We start from the raw sequence: 27,381 nt of genomic DNA on the forward strand, positions 1-27,381 counted from the left end.
CTTCGTGGATTTTATTTTTTTTATTTTTTATTAAAAAAAATTTTTTTTAACGTTTATTTATTTTTGACACAGAGAGAGACAGAGCATGAACGGGGGAGGGGCAGAGAGAGGGAGACACAGAATTGAAACAGGCTCCAGGCTCTGAGCTGTCAGCACAGAGCCCGACGTGGGGCTCGAACTCACAGACGGCGAGATCATGACCTGAGCCGAAGTTGGCTGCTTAACCGACTGAGCCACCCAGGCGCCCCACACTTTGTGGATTTTAAAAAATATTTAAGTTTTTTTTTTTTGAGAGTCACAGAGACTGCAAGCAGGGGAGGGTCAGAGAGAGGGGGGGACAGAGGGTCTGAAGCAGGTTCCAGGCTCTGAGCTGTCAGCTGAGCCCGATGTGGGGATTGAACTCACAAACCGAGAGATCATGACCTGAGTTGAAGTCGGACACTTAACCGACTGAGCCACCCAGGCGTCCCCACTTTGTGGATTTGATGGCAAGATTTTAGTCTTCAACCACTCTCCTCTCTTCTACCTCAAAAACTTATGTTTTAAGCCCTTAAAAAAACCTTATATCTGAGAACACTTTGTAAAACCTTGAGTAAAAAAAGCCTATGTGTGACTTGTCTCAGCAATTAATTGATACGATTTCTGGGAATGACAATTAATCTTGACATTAGCTTAATTAAGCTAGACATTAGCCAATCATAATTGGCAGAGGAAATATGCTATAAAAATATGATGCGATCTAAGACCAAACAGGATTAATCTTTGGATAATTTGTTGTTTTGTGCTCCCACATCATGTTTAGTAGAAGTGATTAACAATTCACTAAAATGATCAGAAATAATTACCTTTTTGATAATTGCAAATTGATTTGTAATAATGAATACAAGGAAACACTCGGGCTGTTTGTCGAGGATAAATTTCACACACTTGTGTTTCCATCAACATCTTTGACTCAGTTGAATTGTCATCACTTCCGGCAATGGCAAGGAAAAGCAAATTAACTGTGCTGTGGGGTTCTTTGGGATTACTTCTCTCTTCTCCTTCCCCCACACTCTTGTTCTTGTGTCTTCACTTCCAGAGGAGGACAGTCAGCACCGGCGAGATGCAAATACCCGTGTGGTTCACCAAACTTAGTCACATGCATATTATTTAGTTAATTCTGTAAGGATGTAAGAAAAGTCACAAAATGTTAATGGTTTCTTGCTTGCATAGAATAGTCTCATTCAAGGTTTCAAGCTGCTTTCTAAGTACTGACTAATTAAACCCAAACTTTCTGTATCAGATTATTCACTTTTTTCCTTTCTTTAAACCCAACTCACTTCACCCAAGCTGAAGTGCTGATAATACGGTAAGACCCAAATGAAACTTGACCCCACACAGAAATTGCCAGGCATGTTCTGTAGGAGGACTTCAGCCGTGGAAGGCTGGGCATAGGAGGGCTGTGGGCACCGCAGCCCCCAGGATTTATGATAGAAAAACTTGGAGAAAACCCACCGTGGTATTTTACAACCAGCAATTCCTAGTGGCTTTGGAAAAGGTAAAAAATTCACAAGATTGGGATATGCAGGAGAAAGCATAGGATTAACAAATCCCACATGAATCTGATGAGTGAACTGATCAACTTTTATCAGCAGTAAGGCTTCGGAAGTCAAGGTACGAACTCTGAGATACGCATCTGTGAGCGAGGCCGTCACCTGCCTGTCTTTCTCTACCTACAGTTACCTCATTAATAAGTAAGCCCTCTCTGCCTGGTTTAGACGTTCCTTTACTGCTCTCTTCCATCCCCACCAGATTGTCTGAAATCTAGAGACGAGTGATATGTGAACGGTTAAGTTCTCACTCAGACGTGGCTGGGAGCTCGGCGAAACAGAAAACAGTAGAGGTGAGCTGTCACACGTGGGCAAATAATTGTGACACATCACCCAGGGCAGGCAGTACAGCAAAACACGGACAGAGGCCCCCAAATCCTAGCTGGCATGATGATTAAGTAATTAGGTCTCTGTAGCTGCCCCGCATGGAACTCCAAACACTGTCTCCGGGACGGGCCTCACTGGGATGGAATGGGAGCAGAGAGCTGACCACTTCATGTTTCAGAGTTTCTTTAATCCACTGGCCTCGGCCAAGCTGCCTCCGAGTCGGCCAGGATCACCACCGTGGGGCCGCTCTCTCCTCACCCGGGAATGTTTTGTGTTGTGGCTCAGACCCTCTGGGTTTTGTTACATAAAGATGGCTTGTTTGATAAATTAAACAATGCCGGTGTGTTAATAAATGCCATTGATGTGTAACCACTCTCAGGTAGCTGTCTTAAGATTTTCCAGTGACTTTTTGAAAATAATCGACCGTAGTTCAAAGATGCAGCTCAGATGGTGGAATTTTCAGGGCTTTCGGCAGACCTTTGAAGCAAATAACCCTTCACGCTTATTCAATTCATTCTAATAAGCCTCTGTCGGGTATTGTTATGTCCACCTCGACACACATTTGAACCCGGTTTTTATACATAGGCTCACACACATACATACCCACAAGCATAACAGAAACAATATGCTGTTTATGTGTCATTAAACAACACAGTGGGAAAGTTGTAGACTAGCTGGCAGGTAAGACGCACACATAGACCATGAATCCAGGTGGCACAGGTAGGAAAAAGAGGCGTGTGATTCAAGAAGTGGGCTTGAATCTTCCCAATGAGGAGGTTAGGAAGGAAGCTTCATGGCAGAAGTGGCATTTGAAGTGGACAGGAACGGGTGCGATTGGATGTGTGGCTGTGACACAGGTGGGGTAAGGGAGGGGGGACAGGAAGGATTGGATGTGTGGCTGTGACACAGGTGGGGTAAGGGAGGGTGACAGGAAGGTGGAGGAACTCTGCAGGTGAATGCAGGTGCATGATGGGGAGTCGTGGAGCAGAAGGTAGGGAAGGAAACCGTGCCAGGCCTGTGAACCTTCAATGTCAAAACAAGGAGGCTTTCAGCTTGCAGGCAGAGAGTCAGCATAGATTGTAGAGCAAAGGGACTATGGCCTGTTCGAAGTGGCACTTGGCAGGATCACTCTAGCAGCCATGGTAGGAAAGATTAGAAGGAAGAGACTGGTGGGGGAGGGGGGAGTGTGCTGGAGGCCTGACTTAGGTGGTGGCAGTGCACAGAAGCGGGGGAATGTGTGAGGTTGCTAAGAGGCAGGGCTCAGAGCACGGATCACTAGGAGCGAGGCTGCATTCAGAGGTCATGAGCAGAGGTCGAGGATCGGCAGTAGGCGGGGTCGGATTTCGGACACAGCGTGCTTTGAGGACATGGCAGGATTTCCAGATAAAATTGTCTGTCAGGCTGTTGGAAAAGCCAAGTGTACATCACCCCTTTTGTGTGTGTGTGTGTGTGTGTGTGTGTGTGTAGGGACACAAGAGCCTGCTGAAGCGAAGAGCCATCAGCTCAGAATCGAAGTATCAGACCGTAGTCTTCTTTGGAGCTGACCTCAGTTCCAGCGTCATACGTGAATGACCCAGACCCATCCATGCATTAAGAAGGGAATCTGTAGTCTTACTGGGACATCATCCTGCCCTCCACTGACTTGACCTCACTTACTGTTTGAGGCACAGCCCCACTTTGCTGTAAGGGACCCAGGGCTTTGCTCTGCAGACGGGCTGTGAATCCCAGTTCTGCTGAGCGTTATTTCTGTAAAGCCTTCCACCTGCAGCATGAACAGACTGGACTGCAGGGCTCTCTGCAACGTGGTGGTCTGTCTATCGTGAACAGGGGACAGGAATGGCGTATACAGCTCGGCTCCCACGGTCCGCTGGACTCATGCCCGTAGAACATGAAGCAGAGGAGTTTGGGGTTCACCCTTCTCAGGCTTGTCATTGCAGATATCTGCTGCTCCCTCACAATTCCCCACTGGCAAGACAGCTCTGTGTGAGAAATGCCAACACCTAAGTTGTCACAACGGCCACATCAAGGGAAAGGACAAAGATGAGGAGGAAGCCTTGGTGTTGAGGGGCCTCGACCAGTGAAGAAGAGAAATAAAAAGGTCAGATATGATAAGGGCAGCAAGTCTCAGGAGCACAGCAAAGGAGGAAGAGATTTTCTGGGGTTGATGTTAGGCCTGCATGTGGGAGGGTGTGGGCAGAGCAGGGGAGTGGGTGCTCGGGGAAAGCCACAGCATGAAGAAAGGCGCTAAAGAGAAGAAAGAGCAAGCCTACTGAGGAAGAGCACACCAGCTCCTTGGGAGGCGCTGCCTGTGGGATGCAGCCGGACCGCAGCGTGGAGCTGGTGGCGGAGGGTCTCCAGTCTGGCAGAGCTGGGCTTGTGTTCAGTAGATCGTCCCTGGGCTGGGAAGGAATGGCAGTGTGCTTCTGGGAGCCAACCCCAGCCGCAGCGCGGAGTGCGAACTCGCAGGAGAACCGAGTGGGAAGGCTTCAGGGGAGCAGCAGGGGGCGACCGGGAATGACCATGAGCTCAGTTGATTCAGTCCTTGGGCCAGAGCCTTGAGAGGGCCGGAAAGCAGAGGGTGCATGGAGACTGAGGAAGAGAAGAGTCCAGGACTCTTTCCAGTGGAAGTAAACAGTCAGAAGGAGCTGGCTTACTTTGGGTTTCTGGGGTTTGGGGATGGGGGCATCTCAGCAGGCTCTTCAGTTGGACAGTGGGATGTGTGAGAGAGCCTCTCAAAATCAGGACAGAGGCACAGACTTGGTCATCAGTGGTGCCACGGTGAGCCGATGCGGTGGGAGCTGACCCACCAAGAGGAAAGCATACAAGGAGTGCAAAAGAAAAGGGCCGAGGGCCACGTCACAGGACCATCGTGGCCAGGGCGTGGGGAAATACAGGAGCCGGGGGTCTGAGGACGGCCGGGTCCCCCTGACCATGTGCCACCGGGTCACAGCCTGGTGGCGCTGATGTGGGAAGTGGGGGCTGGGCCACGCCGTCGCTCCTTTTTTCCTCAGGTGGGGAAGTGGAGCCCAGTCTGGGACGCTGATCACCCCAAGGGCACGGGCTGGCCGGTTCTGGATCCAGAATTTGGAACTTGGCATCTAGCGCCTAGTCCACGGCCGCACTGTCATTACACCCTCACCCCCAAGGATCCACAGAAAATCGTTCAGCTAAGACCCAGAACACTCCAGTGTTAACTGCACGTTAGGCCCGGGCTCCAGCAGGCATTTTTGTCTTAAGCCGGGAGGAGGCGGAGGCGGGGCTGGGCCGGTGCGCGCGCCCCGCGCCCCCGAGCGCGCCCCCGGAGCGCGCGCTGCGCCGGCCCGTCCGGCCCGACCCACCTCCCGCGCGCGGCCTCGCGCTCATCCCCGCGCCCCCGCCTCATCCCCCGGTGCGCGCCCCCGGCCGAAAGCTCACCACCCCCCACCCCTGCCGCCCGCGGACGCGGCCCCGCCAGCCCCTCCCTACCCCCCCACCGCGCGCGCGTCCTCGTCCTCGTTCTCGGTCCCGGTTCCCCATCCCCGCCCGCCCGGCCCCCGCCCGGCCCCCCGAGCGCGCCCCTACCCCCACAATCGTTCCCCATCACCGTCCTCCGCCAGGGCCCCCCCCCCGAGGGCGCTCCCCCCCCATTCCTGGGCGCCCCCCACCACTCTTTCCCCATCTCCACCCCCGCGCGCCCCCAGCCCGGTCTCCGTGCGACCCCCGCCCCGGCCCCCCCCCCCCCGAGCGCCTTCCCCCCTTTCCCGGGCGCCCCCCTTCGTTCCCCATCTCCGCCCCCGCGGCCCCCCCTTTCGCGGACGCCCCCCCACACTCATTCCCTATCCCCGCTCCCGCGCGCCCCCCGCCCAGCTCCCCCCCCCCCGAGCGCTCCCCCTCGCCGTTCCTAGGCGACCCCCACACTCATTCCCCATCTCCGCCCCCGCGCGCCCCACCCCCCGCACCGGTCCCCCGAGCGCGCCCCCCCCCACTCGTTCCCTATCCCCGCCCCCGCGCGCCCCCCGCCCAGCCCCCCGAGCGACCCCCCCTTCTCGTTCCTGGGCGACCCCCACACTCGTTCCCCATCCTCACCCCCGCGCGCCCCCGCCCGGACCCCGAGCGTCCCTCCCCCCACCCCTCCCCCCACCCCCGCGCGCCCCCCGCCCGGGCCGCATTCCCCGCGCGCCCCGGGCCCCCGCCCCGCCCCCGAGCGCGCCCCCGCCGCCAGCGCGCCCCGGAGCAGCGGCGGGTCCGGGGGCGCGCTCGGGGGGGGCCGGGCGGGGGCGCGGGCGCGAGGCCGCGTGGCGGGGCCGCGCCGAGGAGGCGCCGGGGGAGGAGCGCTCGCTGCGCCGCGCCCGGCCTGCCGCTCGGTGCGGGTCCGCGGGGCGCGAGGAGCGGCCAGACCGCGGCCTGCGAACAAAGGGAGGCGGCCGGGGCGGGGGCGCCGCGAGCATGGCGGACCGCGGCCTGGAGGGTACGGCGCTGCCGCTGGAGGTGCGGGCGCGGCTGGCCGAGCTGGAGCTCGAGCTGTCGGAAGGTAACAGGCCCGGCCGGGCCGCGCGGGCGCGGGGGCGCGGGGGGGGGGGGGGCCGGGGCGCGGGGGGGAGGACGGGGCGGCGGGCGGCGGGCGGGGGGGAGCGGGCGGGGGGCGCCGGGCGGGGGTGCGCGCGGCCCTGTTCCCGCCCCGGGCCCGGGTCCCCTGCGCTGCGGGTGCCTGCGGGTGTCCGCGCTGCGGCGGGGCCTGGGGCGGGGACGGGGGGCGCGGGGCGCGGGGCGCAGGGGGCGGGGGGGTGCTGAGCCGTGTGGGGGGGAACCTGGGTCGCGGGGCGCCCGCCTGGCGGGGAGCCGTGTCCTTGGTGCGCGTCCGTGCGCTCGCCCCGCGGCCGGCGCTGGGGACACGTCCGCGCCGCGCGGCCTGGGTGCCGGCCGGCCTGGTTCTAACGCGAAACTTGGCGTTGCACTTGGGGGCTGGAGGCGGCGCGGGGCGCGCACTATTGTTCCGTGTGTCGTGCTGGGCAGGGCGGGGGCCGCGGCCGGGGCCCCCCCCCCAACCCCCCCGCAGCAGCTCTGCTGTCGCGCGCTCATCTCGCACATCCACACTGGTGACAGATTTGCTACAGGGACCGCACGGAGTGTTAGATGCGGCTTCTCATCTGCTCTTAGTGGCGGGGTCATGTGCTCAACTGTCATAAGTTTAGGTCGCGTTTTGCGGCCTCTCAAGAAAGGAACCACCAAAGTTCCGAAATGTGAAGTGTTTAACATGTATTTCGTGTCCCCGGCTCGCCCTGCAGAGGCCACCCCATGATGTGGGGTGGGGACAGGCCGGCTTTGAATTTACATTTGGGGCCCTTCGGCCTGGTGAACTTTTGTGTGTGTGAGTGTGTGCGCGCGTGTGTAACGGTTCTGTTAGGGCGGGGAGCCAGAACGCACGTTCACTCGTGCCAATTTTCATCGGCAGGGAGGAGCTAATGTTGACTTTATGTTTTCCTTTTTAACACGTTCAGGGCAAGGGAGGGATTGGCGTGGGGGCTGCGGTGTCGTGTTAACTGCCTTTTCAGGGTTACAGGCACTGGACGCCTTTCTATTTTTCTGTTTCAAACTTGGGGTTCTGCAGGGCACTGTAATGCTCTGTAATGTGAAGCAGCCCCGTGGGAGGAGAGGAGGCTGTTTCCTGGACTGTGTGTGCTCAGCAGACACTGTTCTGGCTGCTGGAAGGCAAGAGGGCTTTGCTAGTGCCTCAGAGGACCCCAAGGCAGGGCACACGAGGAGTAGCCTGCTGGGAACAATATTTAGACTCAAACTGGTGGATAAAGTGTGCGGTGTGGGCAGATTGCTTGAAGGGATGGAGTCTCCACTGGAAAGTATTTGCCCAAGTTCTGCAATTTTGTCAGTGTTCAGATGGGGTTCGCCCCACTTTGAGGCCCCCCCCGCCCCGGCCCTAGTCATGTTTGCCCCCGCTCGGTATTCCTTATGGGACCCTGACATTCGTGCTTTACCCCCACACGCTTTTGCTGTGTCTGCGTTCCCCTGACATTTTGTGTCAGTACCCCATCTGTGTTAGCAAAGTGGGAAGCCGTCTGAGCTCCACAGGATCGAGCCACCTCCCCCGTCAGCCTGGACATCAGCTTGCGTTTGCTCCTCGAGTCTGGGACAGCGCTGAGGACCTGTGTCCTGGCCCCGTGCTGCACGGGGCTGTGGCTTAGGCACCTGAACCTGGGGGCACGCTTACCTGTTAGATGACACTCACCTGTCACCAGCCATCAGTCTTGCTCCCGCTGACCAGAGGGTGGCAAAAACACTTTAGACCGAGGGATGCTCGGTCTCATTCTCCGTGAACACCCTCTGTCTGTACAGGTTTTTCGAAGGGGCTTCGTCAACTTCCCATTGGGTGTCAGGGCGGAGAGAGGGGCATCTGTCTGCATATGGGAAGTACATTATTGTCTTTCTGTGTAAGCCTTGTGAGACTTGGCCTGAACACTGAAGAATGAAACAAGAGGGTTGGCGCACTGACCCGTCCAGCCCTCCCCCCTCTGCCCTGGCTCGTTAGCCGTGTCGTGTTTGACTTGCTTTGTCCATGCTGAACTGGTGGAGTCTTCTTTGGAATTTCAGGTCTTGTAACCACATAGAGTAGTTGTCCTGGCTTAAGTTGGTGAATCAACTTGTTTTTCAGTATTGCATCAGAGAAGCCAAAGATTGGAAGGGTCAGAAATCTGTCTTTTTACATCGCGGAACTTAAAACTCCCTCAGCACATCCGCTTGCAAAGTGAAATGTTCAAACAACTCTGATCACGTTTAACCCTCGGTCATGATTCATGTGGAGAGAATTCTGTGAGTTAGTCTTCATCATTTTATTGTAAGATCAGAAAATATTATGGAAACACGTGCGATCTCCAGTGCTCGGTTCCTGCTGAGGAGGGTGGAAAACAATGTGTATATAGATTGAAGAAACACGTTCCTGTATGGCCTGTCAGCCCCTAATGGGAGTCTGTGGTGTGGACTTCTCTGCACCGGTGCAGTATGGGTTTGTGCTGTCTGCTGGGTGTTGTTACGGATGCTGGTGCTGTGTTGTTTTCTAGAGTCACTGTTAAAGGGTTGCAGATTGACTTCTCAAGCTTCAGAACTCCGATTTTTCCGTCCTGCTCTGCTGGTTGCCTCCTTTTTTCTTTCCGCTGTGTGTGACTACCCTGTGCCTCCCTCGCTGGGGAAAGCCTCTCACTGTAGCACAGCATCGTCAGCAAAGTGCAGGAGTTTTCTGTGGGGAGATGTGGCAGGCGGCCCCTCCTCGGGGCACTGACAGCCTCCGGTCCGCACGTCTGGGTAGAGTCGTGGGTGTGGGCCGTGTCCGTCTGCTCAAACACGGGCCTGCAGGGGAGATGCCGGTGAGCTGGCTGGCTGCAGGGCACCAGGTGGGGTGGCCGGCCGAGGCTCCTCTCCCCTAAATCATTTCCTCTTCCCTCCCCTTCGCGACATCTCACCTTTTGGAATTGTGCTTTTTTCCTATTTGGCTTTAAGAAGGCCCCCAAATAATTTCATTTTGGCTTAAGGAAAAACTTTAAATGGAAACACCAAGCAAAGTAGAGAAGAAACGGAAAAGTTAAAAAAGACTCAGGTCTTAAAAAATTTTCAGTCGTTGATCGAAATGTAGCAATACGTTTGTGTGTTCACTGATGGTTGTGTCCCGGGCTGCGTGTACCCTGCGCTTGCCACAGATGGAGGCCTTCTCTCCCCCAGGACTGGCTGAATTCTTATTTTGGTAGAACTTAGGGAAACCACCTCCCGATACAGCCTGTGAAAATTGGTTGGTGTTTGTAGAAGAGCAGGTTTTAAGAAATAGAGTCCACATTCTACATTTTGTGGTTGTTGTTACTTTGCTCACTTCCTAATTTTTGCTTATGGGGGTTACTCAGTTCATGCTCTGCTTTGCTAATTAATACACCAAATTACTTTACCTGTTAGGATCTGGAGCAGAGTCTGGTGGGACACTTTCTTAGTGAGTGGCTACCTAAGGAGGCAAGTGAAAGGTAATCTAACGTCGGTTCTTTGTGTCGGTCAAGGGGCCAATGACTTTTTTTTTTTTTAAGTAATTGCGGGCGAGCAGTTCATATGCACATTCCTGTCACCAAAGAATAAAATCTGAAAGGGATGGCCGGTCGGAATGTTTGTTGACTTTCAGTGCGGCATTTTCGGGGCCGTTGGGTACAAGATAAGAGAGGCACTTAGCTCTGGAACTCGAGTCCTACCCCTGTGTTCTCGGAGGCCCCGCTCTACAGACTTCAGGGCTCTGCCCTGGCTGACACCTTAGGACCACCCTCCAAAGCTGTGAGGCCCGGCCATCTCTAATGCGACCCACACTTTGTGTACGTTACCGTCGTTGAAAGGATATAGTTGACTCTTGAAAACAAGTGTGTGGAAAAACTGTTTTCCTTCAGGCGCTCATTGATAATTTGTTGTCATTGGAGGGGGGGAAGGGAGGGGTCCCCAGAGTGGGGAAATGACAGCTGTGAGGCCACGGGGACCCCACCCTGAATCAGACCTCGAATTTGGTAACAGAATTTGTTTACTTTGTTACATCTGCCTCAGCGTTGTCAAATGGCTGTAAGTATTGTGGTGAATGAAATGGAGTGCTTGGCATGATAAACCCACAATATTGTTACCTGTATTTAAAAAAAATATTTACAAAATGGCAGCGTTGATATGTGTGGGATTTGAAATGTGTGGATTTGAATTATAAGAGTTCTTCAGAGTTAGGAAAATAGTTAAATTTGAATGTTCTTTTCTCGATGAATAAATATAGATGTCAGATTTAGCCCGGAAGCTGTAACAGTAAACACGCACACGTTAAAGGCATAGACCTGTAAAATTGTTCCGAGTGCTCATAACATATTTGCAGTGCTGTAGTTACGCCTAGATCTGAGCTTTATGAGGTCAACGCGGTAACAATGACTCTATTTTGTTTTATACTGGGCCCACTGGTTTTATACTCTTGTTATGGTTTGGAGGCTACAAGCTGTTGGATGTTATGAGTCACTCTCTGCCTCTTCCTCATCCCAGCCGTTTTCACATGGGTTGTCGCTTTTTTTAGAGCTGGTTTTTTTTTTTTTTTAAAGCAGTGATTTATGGGATGAGTTGTATTCTTCTGGATGGTAAAGAGAATGTGTTGAATAATCTTCGTTTTGATGGCCTATATCTATAGGCTGACTCACTAGTCCAAATCCTAGTCATATTATTAAGCTCATTTCCAGTCCTTGTCATAATCGCTCAAGCATGCTGAAGAAGAATCAAATTCTTGGCTGCAGGTACTTGACTTGGTTTTGCGTATCGCTGTTGACCCTGGGAGCGGGGGACGTTTGATCTGTTGTAACATGCACCGTGGGCACCGCAGTGGATTTCTGGACGCTTTAGAGGGTTGGCGCTCTCCTGATGCTTCACTTTCTCCTTCTCCACCTCTGCTGTCAAGGTCTCCAACTTTAGTTTTTTTGTGATTTTCTTTCCTTCCTTCTCTTCCTTTCTTTCTCTCTATTCTTCCTTCTTTTGTGTTATTTCTTTTCTTTCTTTCTCTTTCCTTCTTTTCTTTCTTTCTTTCTTTCTTTCTTTCTCTTTTTTCCTTCCTTCCTTCCTTCCTTCCTTCCTTCCTTCCTTCTTCCCATTCAGAGATGACCTATTGTTACCAGTGCTCTGTTCTTTTCTGCTAAGAGGGTCAAAAACTTGTCATGTCTCAAAAGAAGTAATTGCTTCCGTTTGTTGGTGATGATAATAAATAGCGCTCTCAAAGAGGAGACTCTGGGAACCCCAGCTGGTGTGGGGTAAGAAAGTAGGGGTCAGCATGCCGGAGACACCAGTGTTTGTCCTCCGAACACACGTAAAGTGCACTCCTTTCTTCTGGACCCACTTGGGGTTATTAATGTTAATAATCCCTTGAGACAAAGTGGGGAAACGCTAGGGTCCTGAGTTGTAAGAGATAACACGGCAGCAAGCAGTCCCCTCGGGGAAGGAGGCTGCTAGTCAGTGCTGTTGCTGTTGAAAATCCTGGAGAGTAAAACGGGCTCTCTGTGCTTTGCAAATCGAGAGCGTTCCTTGCTGAAGGGCTTTGTCCAGTGGGTATTAAAAATAAGAAAAAAAAAAAAAAAGACCAAACTGTCCAAGATAAAGAGAAGTGAAGGGATTCTGTGATTGATACCAGGTTAGAAATATGTCGTTTTCTTCTGGGCCGATGGTTGTAAGTCGTGTGTTTGCTGATTGGGTTGGAAATCTGTGTCCTAATGAAAAGATTGGAGCCCACGGGCCAGATCCAGTCTAGTTCTGTCAGCTCCAGAGAGAGGATTCCTCACATACTTATTCACAATTGTGAACAGCTAATTTTTTTAACTCAATTATCTGGTTAGTCAAGTCATTTAATAATTTAATAACACATTTAATAACTTTTAAGCTATTTAAAAATTACGTGTAAGCTTCAGATCCACCTGGCTCAGGGCTGAGTGTCTGGTTTGGGAGGAAGGCGTTCACAGCTATGGCTCCTGCTCTGGGGATGTGGCCCTGTGCCGAGGGACACCTGGTTCCAAGAGCGCAGGAAGGGTTCTGCTTGTGTTCTGACCAGACCTCACACGGGTGGGGCTTGCCCTGTGCCAGGAGTGCACGGGACAAATGAAAGCCTGCAGAGGGGGAGGCCAACATGTCCCAGAGTTTCTTTAGCGAGCACACTTTTGTCCCCGGATGTGGGAGGTCTGATCGTGCTCTCATTCTGACCCGGAGCCACGTACCCTGACTCCGGCACTCTCGAGAAACACAGGAGCATCTATTTTGAATCCTGTGTTATCCCCTGTTCCCCCTCCTCGCCAAGCTGAAATTCCCTTCTCGATAAAGAGGTTGGCACGGATTCACCCTGATGGTCTTTCTGAGGAAGTATCAAGAGATACTTCTTGGGAAAAATAGACTTTGTAGGCCGCTCTACCTGAAATGAAAACGGAAATGTAAACTGTATTGTTATTAATTAACCTTCTGGGGAGATTCCGAGGCTGCTTCATGAATAAGTTAACACAGATACAGATTACTTCTTAAAAAAATTTTTTTAATGTTTATTTATTTTTGACAGAGAGAGGGAGACAGAGCATGAGCAGGGGAGGGGCAGAGAGAGAGGGAGACACAGGATCTGAAGCAGGCTGCAGGCTCTGAGCCATCAGCACAGAGCCCGATGCGGGGCTCGAACTCACAGACCGCGAGATCATGACCTGAGCCGATGTCAGATGCTCAACCGACTGAGTCACCCAGGCGCCCCTAGAGATTACCTCTTGTGTTGCAGACAGAGCGTGGCCAGTCACGTCGGTGTGACAGTTACCTGTATGCTGACAAAATGTAGCTTACAAATCCTCAGGTAAGGATGTCAAGTATATTTAAGAGCAGTTGCAAAGCCTGCTCTTGTCAGAGGAAAGGAACAGATGAAATATTTTAGTTAGCCACGTGCTTTAGAAAGGACAGGTTTGCTAAGGAGCCATCAGCTGGAGGGGGCTGGATTTTAGTAGAGTGGGAATTCAGAGCACAAAATTCCATTTTTAACTTATGGATGACCTTCTTCTGTGCTTCCTGAATCTCTTTGGATGTTTTCCTAAATCCTATTTGTAGGGTTTTGTGGGAGGATCTTGAGGTGTGTCTGTTGAGAAGACCTCTTCCTGATCTCCGTCCACGTGGAGAGGACGTGTGGGCCCATCCTGGGTGAGCTGGCTCATCTCCCTAGCCTCAGTTTCCTCAGCTGTCAGGGGGAGCTCCTGACCCTACCTCTGGGGTGGTATCGAGGCTCAGTGAGGTGATGACGTGTTATCTGCTTGGTAAACACCCGGGTCTGCTTTCTGTCCCAGGTGTGTCCACTGGGCTAGAGCACCTGGTGCTTGCTGGCCCTGGCCGCCCCGTGACTGAGTTTATCAAGGTGGATGGAGGTTAGAGTGACTTCTGAGCAGCCTTGTGAGAACAGAAGTGGAAGGAGGGTGTGGGAGGGCACACTTCTTAACTGATGTTACCTGAGCACTTGCTGTGAACCAATAGTGTCAGAGCCTAATGCCCCCCACCCCCCTTTTAAAGACAAAACTTCTTCCTTCCTGATGGGCTCTTTGGTCAGTACACCTTTAAGCCTATTTTTTGGGAGGGAAGTAGGAGAGGCACATCCTATTTAGGTTCTGGTCCAGGTGTTCCTGGGAAGCACGTCCTACTTACGTTCTGGCCCGGGTGTTCCTGGGAAGCACGTCCCACATAAGTTCTAGTCCCACCGCGTCTCTGCACTGTGTTGGGCTTCCAGTTGGAGTTATTCCCAAAGCTTCCTGGAGGAGTGGCCTGGATCTGCCCCTGATGACGAGGCTCAGAGCCCCACTGGCTGTGACTTTGGGACTCTTTCTTCTGGACACCCGTGTTCGTCAGCCTCCAGCATGTGGGGAGGTGCTGGGCTGAACGCCCCTTCTCATGCCCTGTGTCTGGTGATTCGTGAGTACAGATGTCGTTTGACAAGCCCCACAGGTGGGACCCTGTGGGCCTCGGGTCGTTCTGAGAGGCCAGGCCCCTCCCAAGATTCAGAGCTTGGCATTGGGGATGGGCAGGGTTGCTGTGGTGATGGCCCTGTGCCCCGCTTGCTGAACGCCCAAGGGCTTCACCCTGTGTGATGACATCTGTGATGTTTTGGGGCTTTGGCCTGCACACTTGCCTTGCCAGTCACATGGGTTGAGCACTGTTTCGGTTTGTGTGTCGGCTCTCATAAGCATCTTTTACTTTTCCTGGTTTCATAAGCTGCTTTTAAAATAAAAACTAGGGGTAGGGTTTTGAGGCAGCTCCCCCACCCCGGTACCACGTGGACTTAATGCTATCTCGAAGTTGTGGCTTCAATTATATACAATGACTATTTAAAAGTAACATGAAACAAGGTACAGATGGGCTTTGTGCTAGATTAAGTGAGCGTGACCAGGCTTCAAAACAATTCTCGTATTCCAACATAGTGGATGCTTAAGAGCTGGTGAGATTTAGTAACATAAAGCAGTCTTTAAGGCACTCCTTAAGCAAGGGCACGATTAAATTTAAGTCGTTAAAATACACACCTTTAAAATTCAGGAATTAGCCTACCAGCTTTCCAGGACTGAAACTTTGTTACTAATGTGCGTTGTACTGTCCCTCCATGGCCACAAGTTACTGCTGTGGTGTGATATCATGTCAGGAAATTCGGTAAAAATAAGGTTTTGCAGGTGGATCGCGAGTTCATTTCGCTTTTTAGCACAGGTGACTGTAGGCCTCCTTTGATGGCCACGCTTTCCTCGTGGACCACAGCAGGACACAGTCACACGAGCACTCGCCCTTGGGGCTGTTTTGCTGTTGGTATCAGCGTGCAGACTTTGAGACGTTTTTCTCTCCCTTGTACACAAATAATGAAAAGCAGAATTCGCTTTTCTTTCTTCACATGTAGATGTGAGCAGTTATTATTTAGATCCCCGATGAGGAAGGGATTTATAACAGTTGGTAATTTAGAATTCTTCCCTTGTATGAGGAAGATCTGGCCCTGGACCCAGGCAGGAAGTAGCCTTGACTTTGTTTGATGACTTTCTTTAGTGTTTGGCACAAATAGGGTTCTGGGTGAGATCTGCCCTTGATGGAAAGCGTGTGAGCGAAAGGGGCACCCTGACGGTGTTCTGTTCTGTGTCCCGTGCTTTGAGAGGGCAAGGCCTCGGGGAAGGAGTGTGCAGGGTGGATTGCGCGGTGGGCGCATTCCGTGGCCATTGGGCAGGTGACCGGCTGCCGGTTGGGAGTGCTGTCACCGGAGACGGGTGGCTCACGAGGTAGTGTGGGCCGCACACACTGGAACGCTAACGTTCCTGGAAACCAGGGTGCGAAGTCAACTTCGTAATTCCTTGGTGCCTTGTGGGCTTTGTATTGATGGGTTTGAGTCCTTTTAAAACAGTTTCTGAGGGAATGACCTCCTCTTTGAACAGACGAGGAGACTAGATTGCTCATGTTTAGAAGCTCATTAGTAGCGTCTTCCTGACGGTTCTCGGTATCCTCGACTGTGGGACTGCCTTTCCCGTGAACCACGCCTGGGGATCCGGCCTTTGATCTGGGCTCCGATAGAGGAGCTCTGTGGCGCCCGCGGGTGCTCTCGGGCGGGGGGCCCGGCGGTGGCCGTCCCTCCTGAAGCCGCGAGCCGGGGAGGAAGCTCACGTCCTCGCCCCGCTTGGCGGTGATGGGGCGGGTTCACTCCGGACGTTGTCTTAGCGGGCTGCCTCCCCGACTCGGCGTTTAAAATTGAATCTGCCGCCCAGGGGCGGATACAAGGGTGTCCGTCACACGACCCTTCACGTTTTCTGTGTGTTCGCGACTCCCTTCTCATGGCAGGTGGACAGAAAACGCAGCCCCTCTGCAGAGGCTAACCTTTCTGTTCTGCATCCGTTAGAACCAGGAGGCTGCGTGTCTGATTTTTGTCAGAAATCTTCACTGTTTTGGTCAAGAGACCATGCTGTTAATTCTTGGTCCTGTGTCTGGGAAAAGTCTTCTAAGTGAGGATCCAGGAGTAGTGTCTTCAGCGTCCCTACAAGGAAAGGGTGACCTCTCAGCTTCCCTATTACCAACCAGGAGGGCGTTGATGGTGTTTAAGCCACTGGCAGTCGCTCAGGAGGCGATCGGTTTCTAGCTTCAGGTAGAGAACTCTCACTCCGAGTGCCCCTTCTGACCCCCAGCTCTTGCGGGGCTGAGGGCCACACCTACCGAGCTGTGCTTCTCTCTGGTCCCCAGAGATTTGGAGTTCTGTCAGTAGGAACGGGTGGTGCACAGTTTGGACGTTGAAATCTGACATTGCAGACGGAGCTCGGTTTGGATGCGGGCGGTCCCTCCATCTGTGCCCACTGGTTGCCCTCTGTGCGCTAGGCCCCGCTCTAGGCTTTCTCAGCACTTCTGACCCGAGTTACACGTGCCTCCTGAGAAGCCGCCCTGCTCGGGAGCTTGCTCGAAGCCAGGTGGCTGAGGGTTAGGTCCGCGTCAGCCTGCTTTGCCCTTCAAGCCCTTCCTGACCCTGGTTTTCACTCCCGCCTCCCTGACCCCAGGCCCATCCTCATGGAGAACGTTAACCAGATCCAAAGTAGCAAATACGATTTTTAAAAAATTTTTTTTCAACGTTTTTTATTTATTTTTGGGACAGAGAGAGACAGAGCATGAACAGGGGAGGGGCAGAGAGAGAGGGGGACACAGAATCGGAAACAGGCTCCAGGCTCCGAGCCATCAGCCCAGAGCCCGACGCGGGGCTCGAACTCACGGACCGCAAGATCGTGACCTGGCTGAAGTCGGACGCTTAACTGACTGCGCCACCCAGGCGCCCCAGCAAATACGATTTTTTTAAAAGATGACAGGTTTCATGGTATCCGTGGTTTTTAAGACCTATTTACTCCCATAGAACCTGCATATTTCTTCCACCTGATGTAACCATTGCCAGCTGGTACAGTTCTTCGAAGGATATTTTAGGAATGTAGCCTCAAACATCCTTTATTTTCGTAACTATAATCTGCTTAATAAAGTCGTCAGGATGTGGCTTTCTTTTGTTCTCCTATTTTTAGTTTGGGATCCTTGAGAGGAAGCTATTTAGTGGTTACTCATAATTGTGAAGATAATCTAGTGATTAGAGAATCTTGTTAGGGCAAATCTTTTTTTAATTGAAGTATGGTTGACATACAATGCTATATAAGTTTCGGGTGCACGGTACAACATAATGATTTGACAATTCTACGCGTTATGAAATGCTCACCATGATAAGTGTAGTCTCCTCTGTCGCCAGAGTGATCACGTTATTGACTGTAGTCTCTGTTGACTTCTCCTCCCTGCAAAGACTTGTTTTATAGCTAGAAGTGTGTACTCCCCCCCCCCCGCCCACTGACAACACCCAGTTCTTTACTATGTCTCCATTTTGTTCATTTGTTTTTTTAGATTCCACTCAAGTGAAATCGGGACATGGGCGCCTGGGTGGCTCAGTTGGTTAAGCGTCTGACTTTGGCTCAGGTCATTATCTTGAGGTTTGCGAGTAGGAGCCCTGTGTTGGGCTCTGTGCTGACGGCTTGGAATCTTGTGTCTCCCTCTCTCTGTCCCTCCTCGGCCCATGCTCTCTCACTCTCTGTCAAAGAACAAGTAAACATTAAAAAAAAATATCAGGACAAATCTTCTAGCTTCCTTTGCTGTATATAAGTAAGTCTTAATCCAGGTAAATGTTGGCAGGAATAATCGTGTTTAAAACAGGTAAGATTTTTGTGTGATACCTGGCTATCCTGGGGATATTGTCTCAAGAAATTTTCTAAAACCTCCAGCTTTGTTTTCACTAGTTACACCCTCCCCTATTCTGATTATTCCTGTTTGCATCAGAAGTTTGAATGTATGTATCTAAGCTGGTGCTTAAATAGTGTGCATATACAGGCATGTAGGCCTTTTCCTAGAATGTGGGCCATTTGAGTATTTTTGGACAGTACAACTTCCCATTTCCTTGGTTAGAATATATGTAGCTTTTCATTAGTAAAGATAAATGTTCTGGTATCAGAGACCCTTGACGACTTCTCTTGTTAGATAAATGCCAGTGCCAAGGTGGTTTTCTGTGCTGTGTGTTTAGAGATATCTCTGTCTCTCTCTCTCTCCCCGCCCCCGTATATATACATACATACACATACATATATGTGTACGTATATGTAATTTTAATGTGTGTTTTTGAGAGAGAATGCAAATGGGTTAGGGGCAGAGAGAGAGGGTGACGCAGAATCCAAAGCAGGCTCCAGGCTCTGAGCTGTCAGCACAGAGCCCGACGCGGGGCTCGAACTCACGAGACATGAGATCCTGACCTGAGCCGAAGTCGGATGCTGAACCGACTGAGCCCCCCAGGCGCCCCATGTGCTGTGTGTTTACCGTAGACTTGTCTTGCAAGAGTGCCACTACTGTTAGAAGTCCCGTGACTTGTTGGGACAGGACATGGAGCGTTCGTTCTGTCTTTGGGTCATTTGTGCATAGCTGGGTTGCACCTGTTCTGTAAGCCAGGAAAGCTGCTCTGCCTTGGCCTCACGAGGGCCGTGGTTATCAGAATGAAGGGAAACAAGATCATTTTCTAGTTTATCTTAAATCTGAAATTGCCCCCGAGCTGCAGAATAACCCAATCTTAAAGAAAGATACGATTTGACTTTTAGTAGATTATACTAATTTGGTTAGTCTGGCTGAGTCATTATTCTGCATTGTGAATTGACTTTCTCTTTCGATTTATCCTTCTAATGGAGTGGTTCCAGATCACCTGTAGGCTCAGAATTAAGTGTGAATGTTGCTACTTGTAATTTAGGCTAACTTGGTCTCTGAGATAACCAGAGGCCTGTATTTAATTTCCATTTATGCCTTTGTTGTAAACCCTAAGTTCAGTCCTCTCTTCCTCCTCCCTTCTGTCTTCTTTCTGACCCATAGCCGTCATATATGGGGGTGTGTGTGGGTGGGGAGGGGTCCTGACTGCCTGAATCCTTGACAGCCTTTGGAAAGGACCTGTTTTGAGCAAGACACCTTGAGCAAACTGTCAGTTGTCTAGGCATCGCCAGTTTTGTTGGCTTCTGGAAAATCGTAACGCTCTTCCCAGGCTTTCGGCTGACCTTTCGTGGCTGTGCCAATTCTTCCCCACGTGGGGCCACACGTACGGAGGCTCTGCAAGCCTGTTGCAGCACCGGCTGTATGCAGAAAAACTAAATAGTTCTATAAGTAAGAAACCACACGTTGCTATAGCGGGGGCTCAGGGGTGCAAGTACACCTGGCTCCGGGGGTCCCCAGCACCCCAGGTTTTGGCCCCTTGCCACTGACAGAATCCAAAGGCAGAGAAGTGAGTAGTGGTGAGATTGGAAAGGAATTTATTTCAGCGAGGCCAGCGTCAGGAAGACCGAGGACTAGTGTTTCAAAGATGGTCTCCACTCTTAAAAACTGAGAACAACCCTCCTGGTTGATGGGGGGTGGGAGGGAGGGGAGGGTGGGTGATGGGTATTGAGGAGGGCACCTTTTGGGATGAGCACTGGGTGTTGTATGGAAACCAATTTGACAATAAACCTCATATATTGAAAAAAAAAAAAAAAAGAAATTTGCCATAGGAAAAAAAAATGGTCTCCAAAGTGCCAGAAATCCTTCCAAGTTCATGGCGGGGGAGGGGGGGCAAAGGATGGTGGGCACCTGCTGATGGCAGTGAACACCAGATCAATCCCTGTCTTGGGGTCTATCAGGGGCGGGGTCTGCTGGCTCCAGGTGGCCCTAGTGCCTCAAGGGGTAGTGTCTGTTCCCTCAGGAGATGCTCTGCCCTCAGGGTCCCCTGTCTGAGCCCAGAGACCAGCTGGGAAGTCAGGTCTGCATGGAGGCAGCGGGGGGGGCCTGTTTCCCCGCTGTAAGTCCCCTCCCCTGGCTTGGAGCAGGATCGTATTTTGTTCCTGTGGGTGACCGTGAGGGTCCTGGCCTCGGTTTAGCGCCTTGTGCTGAAGTGGGTATAAAATGGAAGATTGGCACGTGCTCCATGAGCTACAGGGACCAGAGGTGCTCTAATCTGGTGTCGGCTGGGATGTTGGACGACCTTTTTGTCCTACCTTGTGGGGTTTCTGTGGTTCCTAAGGGAGGTACAGTGATAAATGTGAAGATTGGGGTTGGGGGAGTTCGCCCTGGGACATGTGTACTGTTTAACACCAGCTCGAGTGTACTTTTCCGAGGAGCACGCCCGGCCCCACCCTGGGGGAAGGGCGCGTGTGCACCTGCAAAACTCCATCCTGTGAGGCCAGTTACACCTGATTCCAGACTCAGCTGGAGGCTTCCTTTGCTGCCTGAGTGCTTCTGAATTGTCCTCCTTTTCTTAAGCATTCATTCAGTTGCCTGAGCATCTGGACCGGACACCGAGGGAGTGGTGAGAGCCGTTCCTATAACCCAGCAGGACCCGGAACCTAAGCCTGTCGATGGGGCAGAGAGCCTAGTGGGACCCGCCACCAGCCAGTGCAGGGTTAGGTGAGGGTTGAGCCATCCAGGGAGTGGAAGAAGGCGCTCCTGGGGCCCAGGGTGCTGGCTGTGGCTGCACTCTGCCCCCCGGGGCCGCTGGGTTCCGCCTTCTCCTGCTCCTCTGGCTGGCCGTCTTCAGGCTGAGGCAGGGGGCTTCTTGGGCCAGGGGTCCTGGGCACTGAGCCTAAGGAGAGGTGGCATCTGGGGCTTTCCTGGTTTTCAAGAGCGCGCGTGAGTGGTTGGGGGCCCAGCTTGTGTGTTCTCTCCACGTAAGTCCTAGCTGGCACGCTGACTGTACAAGGCTCAATGTGTACTTTTCAGCAGGATGACTTTTGAGTAGAAAGCTACACCGAAGCATGAGGCCACGTCCGTGGAGATGACCTTATCCGACCTTCCTACTTGGTATGCAAGTTTACGGAAGTGCAGGGACTTGGGACCAGCCTCCTTCCAGCCCAGCCCAGATTGCTTCCTTCCAGGTGCTGGACTCGGGCAGGGGTGAATCATTAACAGCAGAGCCGCCAGCTCCTGAGGCTGTGGGCTTGCGTGGTGCACGGATTGTGTGTCCTGTGTGTGCAGAATGTGTGCAGAGGGCAGTCTGTGCTGTGTTTCGGGTTCCTGTGGACGCTGGGCCCTCCCCACCTGGGGGGCAGCGGGGTGGGGTGACTCCTGTGCCCTGGCTGCTCCCTCCTCCGGCCATCCGGCTGGTGCCGTCCTCCCTCCGCCCTGTAGCACCAGCCTCGCTTTGGTGGAGAGGCTCGGTGTTCTCCCCGGCTGCTCCCTCGTCCCCATGGCCGGGTGGTCCCTGGTCACTGGGGAGCCACCGAGTGGGTTCCATGTAGGGAGGTGCTGTGTCTAACCTCAGGGACCCCCTGGGTCCTCCGTGTGGCCAGCCTGTCCCCTCCCACCCTGGTCCCTGGCTGTGGTCTGGAGCAGCGGAGGCTTTGTTACTGTGCGCAAGACTGAGCTAAGCCCTCAATCGTCTGGGCTGTGAGGAAGAGACTATTTTGTAAGATCAGAGGTTGTCTGCCTCCTTGTTAGCATGTGAATGTTTGTTTTAGGTTCTACTTTTCCTAGGTCAGGAGGAGAGCCCTGAGTGGGGCTGCTGTCGCTGTTCTGTTAGGTGCAGATGGGGAGTCTGCAGGCTGGTCCTGCAGCTCCAAGGTGGCCACGGTGTCATGTGTGACTGACGACCCAGCTGTGGCTGAGGACTTGCAGGGTCGGTGCTGGCCCTGACAGCTGAGGCATTACACTCCATAACATTTGACATGTAAACATTTTTAAGTCTGTAAAACGGAAAAGGGCGGCAAGTGGCCTAGACCTCTCTCCTTTGCAGGTCTGCGAGGACGGTTGAAGAGTGTCCGGGAACCTTCCCGGTGAGCCCTGACCTACCATCCACTCCCCACCTGTCCTGTCCTGTCCTGCCTCTCCAGGCCTGTCCTGGCCTCTCTGCCTGGAGGGCCCCGGTTTTCCTCTGCTGTGGTCTTGCCCATCTGCTGGAGGACTGCTGTACCTTGCTGGGGTCTTGGTCTTTCTAAAGTGTATTTGTCAGCAGAGACTAGTAAAAATGGACTCTAGTGCAAACACTCGTTACGTGTTTCACAACACCAAACCTGTGACCCTGTTCTTGGTAAGAGATTTCCTTGTGGCAGAATACTATCTACATTATAATCCCACTTCTGTAAACAATCTGTAAACTGTTCCTGGTGGTCCTGTTAGGATACTAGTGGTGAGAGCATTTTTCCCTTGCCTCTTGCACATTTCCATATGTATTTAAAAATTTTTTTAACTGTTTATTTTTGAAAGCGGGACAGAGAGCTGAGAGCAAGTGGGGGAGGGGCAGAGAGAGAGGGAGACACAGAATCCGAAGCAGGCGCCAGGCTCCGAGCTGTTAGCACAGAGCCTGATGTGGGGCTCGAACCCGTGAATCGTGAGATCATGACCCAAGCCCAAGTCAGACGCTTAAAGGACTGAGCCACCCAGGTGCCCCTTTCCACAGGTATTTTTAACCAAAGTACTTCTGTATTCCCAGTAGAGTGAAAGTTATGATTAATGTCATTAAATCTTTTGACACAGTGCTGAAAAGGTTGATAATGAAAAGCACAACAATAGTTGGTCCTTACAAATTAGCGTTTTTGTTCAAACAGATTTTCCCTTGTCTTCCCTGCTGCCAGAGGAAGGTGCTGTGGCCGCCGACGTTCTGGGGACTTCCGCCCTTTTTTGGCCTCTGGAGGTGTGATGGCTCTGATCACGCACCTCAACAAAGGCACTCTCACCTGGCCCGTGAGCCGCGTCCACACCCAGCTGGCAGTCTGACGGCCAGCGGTCCGTGGGACACTCCCGCAGCCACCTGCAGAAAGCCAGCCCAGTGGGAACTGCCGTCGTGCTTGAAACTTTGAACAGGTGCAGGCAAATACCTGGGCCAGCACGTTGGCCTGAGCTCTGCTTTGTTGCCTGTCTGTTCTGCGGTGCAGAAACCTGGCCATTTGTTGCTGTCACTTGGGAAACTGGTTTCAGGCCATTAACCCTGGCCTTCAGAACCCAGCCCAGGGGCGGGGCCGGGGTGTGGCTCCGTGAGGGTTTCCAGCGCAGCTGGCCAGCCTTTGGGAGCCAGTGGCTTCTTCCCCTTGAAGATAATCCTCTGTCTTCCTGTAAGTGTATCCTGCCAAGGAGGCAGGTGTTTTGACCGGTGGGCTTGGCCGTGCCAGCCTTTGGGGGAAGGTCATGGTGTCCTCTGCTGTGTTTTCAATTTTCCTGGTAGGTATTAAGGGAAAGGCTGTTCGTAGAAGGCCACTTGGAAGAGAATGGATTTTCAGGCGTCTGTTGGGTGAAACTTTCTTCAAATAAACGCACCCCTGCCCCAGCGGCGGAGGAAGGACACGAGCGGTTCCTGTGCTGGGACAGCTGTGTGTCATGTGCACAACAGTGACCCCTGCCCTTTTCTGCCACACTTACCCCCAGGGTCAAGCACCGGGGGAGCAGGAAGGTGAAGGCCCGCACCCTCTGCAGACCTTCTGTGGGTGACCTCCACCTGATGACTTCCCTGGGTCAGCAGGTTCTGTTCAGGGGTGCGTGGGTCCCAGGTAAGATTGGTGGGGTGGCTTGGCATTCGAGCCCTTAGAGGAGCCTAGCTGCTGTTTTCACTTTCCTCTGGGGCACCTTTTTGCTGCGATTGGTTGCCTTTGTGGGAAACAGTGTGAGGCCCTTGCTCAGGGAGGGTTCCCTCCTGGGAAGGACCCAGCCCTGTCCCAGGTTCTGCAGCATTTCATATGGGCGCGTGGGCAGGAGCAAGGCTCCCTCAACTTGCGCCTTGTCACGGGTGGCTGAAAAGGTAGAATCTACCAGACTTCTGTTAAAGAAAACTCAATCTTTTGAACAGTTCTGAGTGTTCCTGTTTTGGAAAACTAACTTCTATCCTGCTGTACTTAGAGTTTATTTAGTGTTTCTTAGGTGAATTTTTCCCATTTTCCCAACTAGATATCCTTACTGGACTTCTAGGATTAAAAGTCTTTAAATTGTGGAGGGGCGCCTGGGTGGCTCAGTCAGTTGAGCGTCCGACTTCAGCTCAGGTCACGATCTCACGGTTCATGAATTCCAGCCCTGTCTCAGGCTCTGTGCTGACAGCTCGGAGCCTGGAGCCTGCTTCGGATTCTGTGTCTCCCTCTCTCTCTCTGCCCCTCCCCTGCTCATGCTTTGTCTCTCACTCTCTCGAAAATAATAAACATTAAAAAAAATCATTTGTAATCTTAAAACTGCAAAATTTTTATTTCTGCAATACCGTTTCATTTTTCCATAGTGTTTTAAAGTTAATTCGGAAGATTAATGACGATAAAACAATGTTTTGCTGGCTAGTTTACAACGTAGTTTCAGATGTATCATTTTATTGGATAATCCCTTAACCACAGGAAGCAAGTAGTGTTAAGAGGGAAAACATAGGGTTAAAGGTTAAATGTCCAGGCCTCATGGGTGGGGAAGGTGGCTCGGGACCCACATCCAGGACTGCCAGCTGGATGATTTCTAGTGGGGAAGTCACAGAATTTCAGTGCATCTCCCCAAACCACGGTTTTCTCCCACCCAGAGCAAAATGTAATTGCCAGGTCCTTCTGTTGAATCTCATAAAGGCTTGTCTCCTGCAAAGCACCCCACTTTGCAAAAAAGAACTTTACATATTATGATGCATCTGAGTTGAACTATGCTGAAAACACAACATGTTGATCCTTTCTGTTTTGGGTAGAAATCCTTATCAGGTAGAAGGGTGGAGAACCCTTTCTCCCACTCTGGAGGTTACCTTTTCAATTCCCTGACGCTTTCCTTTGCTGCGCAGAAGCTCTTATAAGTTTCCTCCCAACTGTTTAATTTTGCTTTTGCTTTTGTTGCCGTTGATATTGGTGTCATATCCGCGAAATCGTTGCCAAGGCCAATGTCAAGGATCTTTTTCCCTGTATTACTTGTAGGGGTCTCACCGTTTCAGGTCTTCCGTTTTTGTGAGGGGCACAAGGGAAGGGCCCAGTTTCCTCCTCCTGTGTGTGATTCTCCAGTATACCCCGATAGTACTTACTGAACACGCCCTCCTTTCTCCATTGTACGTGTACAACTCCACAGCAATAAGCAAATAAGCCGGTTTAAAAAAAATGGGCAAAGGACCTGAATAGACATTTTTCCACAGACGACCTACAGAAGGCGAACAGGTCCATGAAAAGACGCCCAACATCCCTCCTCATCAGGGAAATGTAAATCGAAACCATAGTGTGATATTATCTCACACCTGTTAGAATGGCTCTTATCAACAAGTGTTGGCAAGGATGTGGAGAAAAGGGATCCCTCGTGCCCTGTTGTGCAAACGCAGATTGGTTTGGGACCCTGTATGGGGAGGGTAGCCAGGCCTCCTGTTAGCCTGTACTTCTCCATCTGCCCAGGCCGAAATTTGTGTGCATCTTTGTTTCGCAGAAATGGCAGTCTTTTGATGCATGGATCTTGAAGTGTTTGCACAGCTCTGCTGGCACATGGGCTAGATGCTTCTCCATCTGTGTCTCCATGGGCACTCTGACCTTCCGGCTGCCCAGGATGTAGGGTTATGGGGGTTTCTGCTGTGCTTTGTGAAGAAAATTCTAGGGAGGGAGGTTCTGAGATCTCTTTACATGCTCGGACCCACCCCAAACAGCTGTTAGTCGGGGAGCTATTCTCCCTCCTCTTCTCGCTCTCTGTTCTGGGGTGCAGGGTGAAGAACACCATCCCCCTCGTAGCAGCCTTGACTATGTGCCTTTGGCCTTGGTTGTCCCAAACCAGCTCTAGCCTGTCCAGCCTGCCTTCTGTGCTGTTCTGTTCATCAGTTTGGTTGCTTTCTTTCACTGTGTGTGAAAATTCTACCCTTTCTTGAAACTGCAATTCAAAAGCTGGACGTCGAATTACAAGAGAGACCCAGCCCCTCCTGTGTTCGGTGAGGAAGCTACCCCAAGTCCCTCGCCGCCCGGACCATGCTGGCCTCCTGGAGAGGACCAGCCCATTCATGTTGGTGCCGATGGGGCCGGGATCCCGTGACGTCTTTCCTGGACAGTAGGAACCCTTCTGTCTGATGTTTTTGAGCTGAAGAGGTCTAAATGATGAATCTTGGAGATGGTACGTAGATACCTTACCTCCAAAGCCTGGACGTGACTTTCTTGCCTAAACCATGCCTGTGGCCGTGCCCTCTCATGTCACAGTTTAGAGTCCCAGGTTTTAATAATGTATTTCCCCTAATGTTTTACTGTGGTTTTCCCCATACCTAATTTGAAGGCACTTTCTTTTTTTTTTTTTAATTAAAAAAATAAATTTTCCTATGTCTAGTTTTTGCCAGACATCCTATTTTCATTGGATTAGTTTCTCCTCATGGGGTTGTATTTTATCAGTTGAGCAATCTAACAGGACGACTGGCGCAAAGAGCTTTAGGACCAGACCTGTTTCCCTGTCACTGTGCGGGTCCGCTGGTGCCCAGGTGGCGGAGGTGAGCCCTCTGTGGCGGCCGGGGGACGCCAACTGCCCAACAGGGTGGGCTCTTCATGCCCCTGGTCCTCACCTCTTGCTTCTCGGCATTTCGTGGCAAGGTCCTGAAGTTCTCAGAAAGGCGTTTGCTTTAAGAAGGCGTGTTCATCTACACTTAAAGGTATGAAGTGCTTGTTTGGGGCAAGGGGGCCACCACCCCTGTGGGGCGATAACCTCTGTATCGACAAAACTGAGGCCAGAACACAGGAGTCCTCAGCTGTCAGGTGATTGGGGCACCACGAGGGGTTTGGAGGTGTTCCCAGGAGAGGAGCCGGGCTGTGCTTCAGGTGCAGAGTGGGCTGGGGGGCCATGTCCGGGTGCAATATCAGCATCACTGCTGATCAAGGCCCGAGCTGGCCGGGGGAAGAGGAGGGAGCGTGGGGGTGGGGAAGCAAACGAAGGAGCCTTAACGATGAGTCTGGGGGGAAAGGGGAGGTGCGGGCCTGGTGGTGGCGGTTTCCAGGCCGCTGGTGGTGGTTGTGGGAAACGAGAGAAT

The 27,381-nt window shown here is 52.2% G+C and overlaps 1 protein-coding gene across 6 annotated transcripts in view; it reads left to right on the plus strand.

Moving 5' to 3' along the window:
- The first annotated feature begins 6,214 nt into the window (after positions 1-6,214).
- DIP2C (disco interacting protein 2 homolog C) overlaps positions 6,215-27,381 on the plus strand; it is a 416,214-nt gene continuing 395,047 nt past the window's right edge. For all 6 annotated transcript variants that reach the window (XM_047848086.1, XM_047848087.1, XM_047848088.1 and 3 more), the window contains exon 1: positions 6,215-6,426. In XM_047848086.1, coding sequence (XP_047704042.1) covers positions 6,342-6,426 — 85 coding nt within the window. In that variant the 5' untranslated portion in view covers positions 6,215-6,341. The remainder of the gene's footprint in view (positions 6,427-27,381) is intronic.

Source organism: Prionailurus viverrinus, unplaced genomic scaffold (assembly GCF_022837055.1).
Source record: "Prionailurus viverrinus isolate Anna unplaced genomic scaffold, UM_Priviv_1.0 scaffold_51, whole genome shotgun sequence".
In the NCBI taxonomy this organism is placed as follows: domain Eukaryota; kingdom Metazoa; phylum Chordata; class Mammalia; order Carnivora; family Felidae; genus Prionailurus; species Prionailurus viverrinus.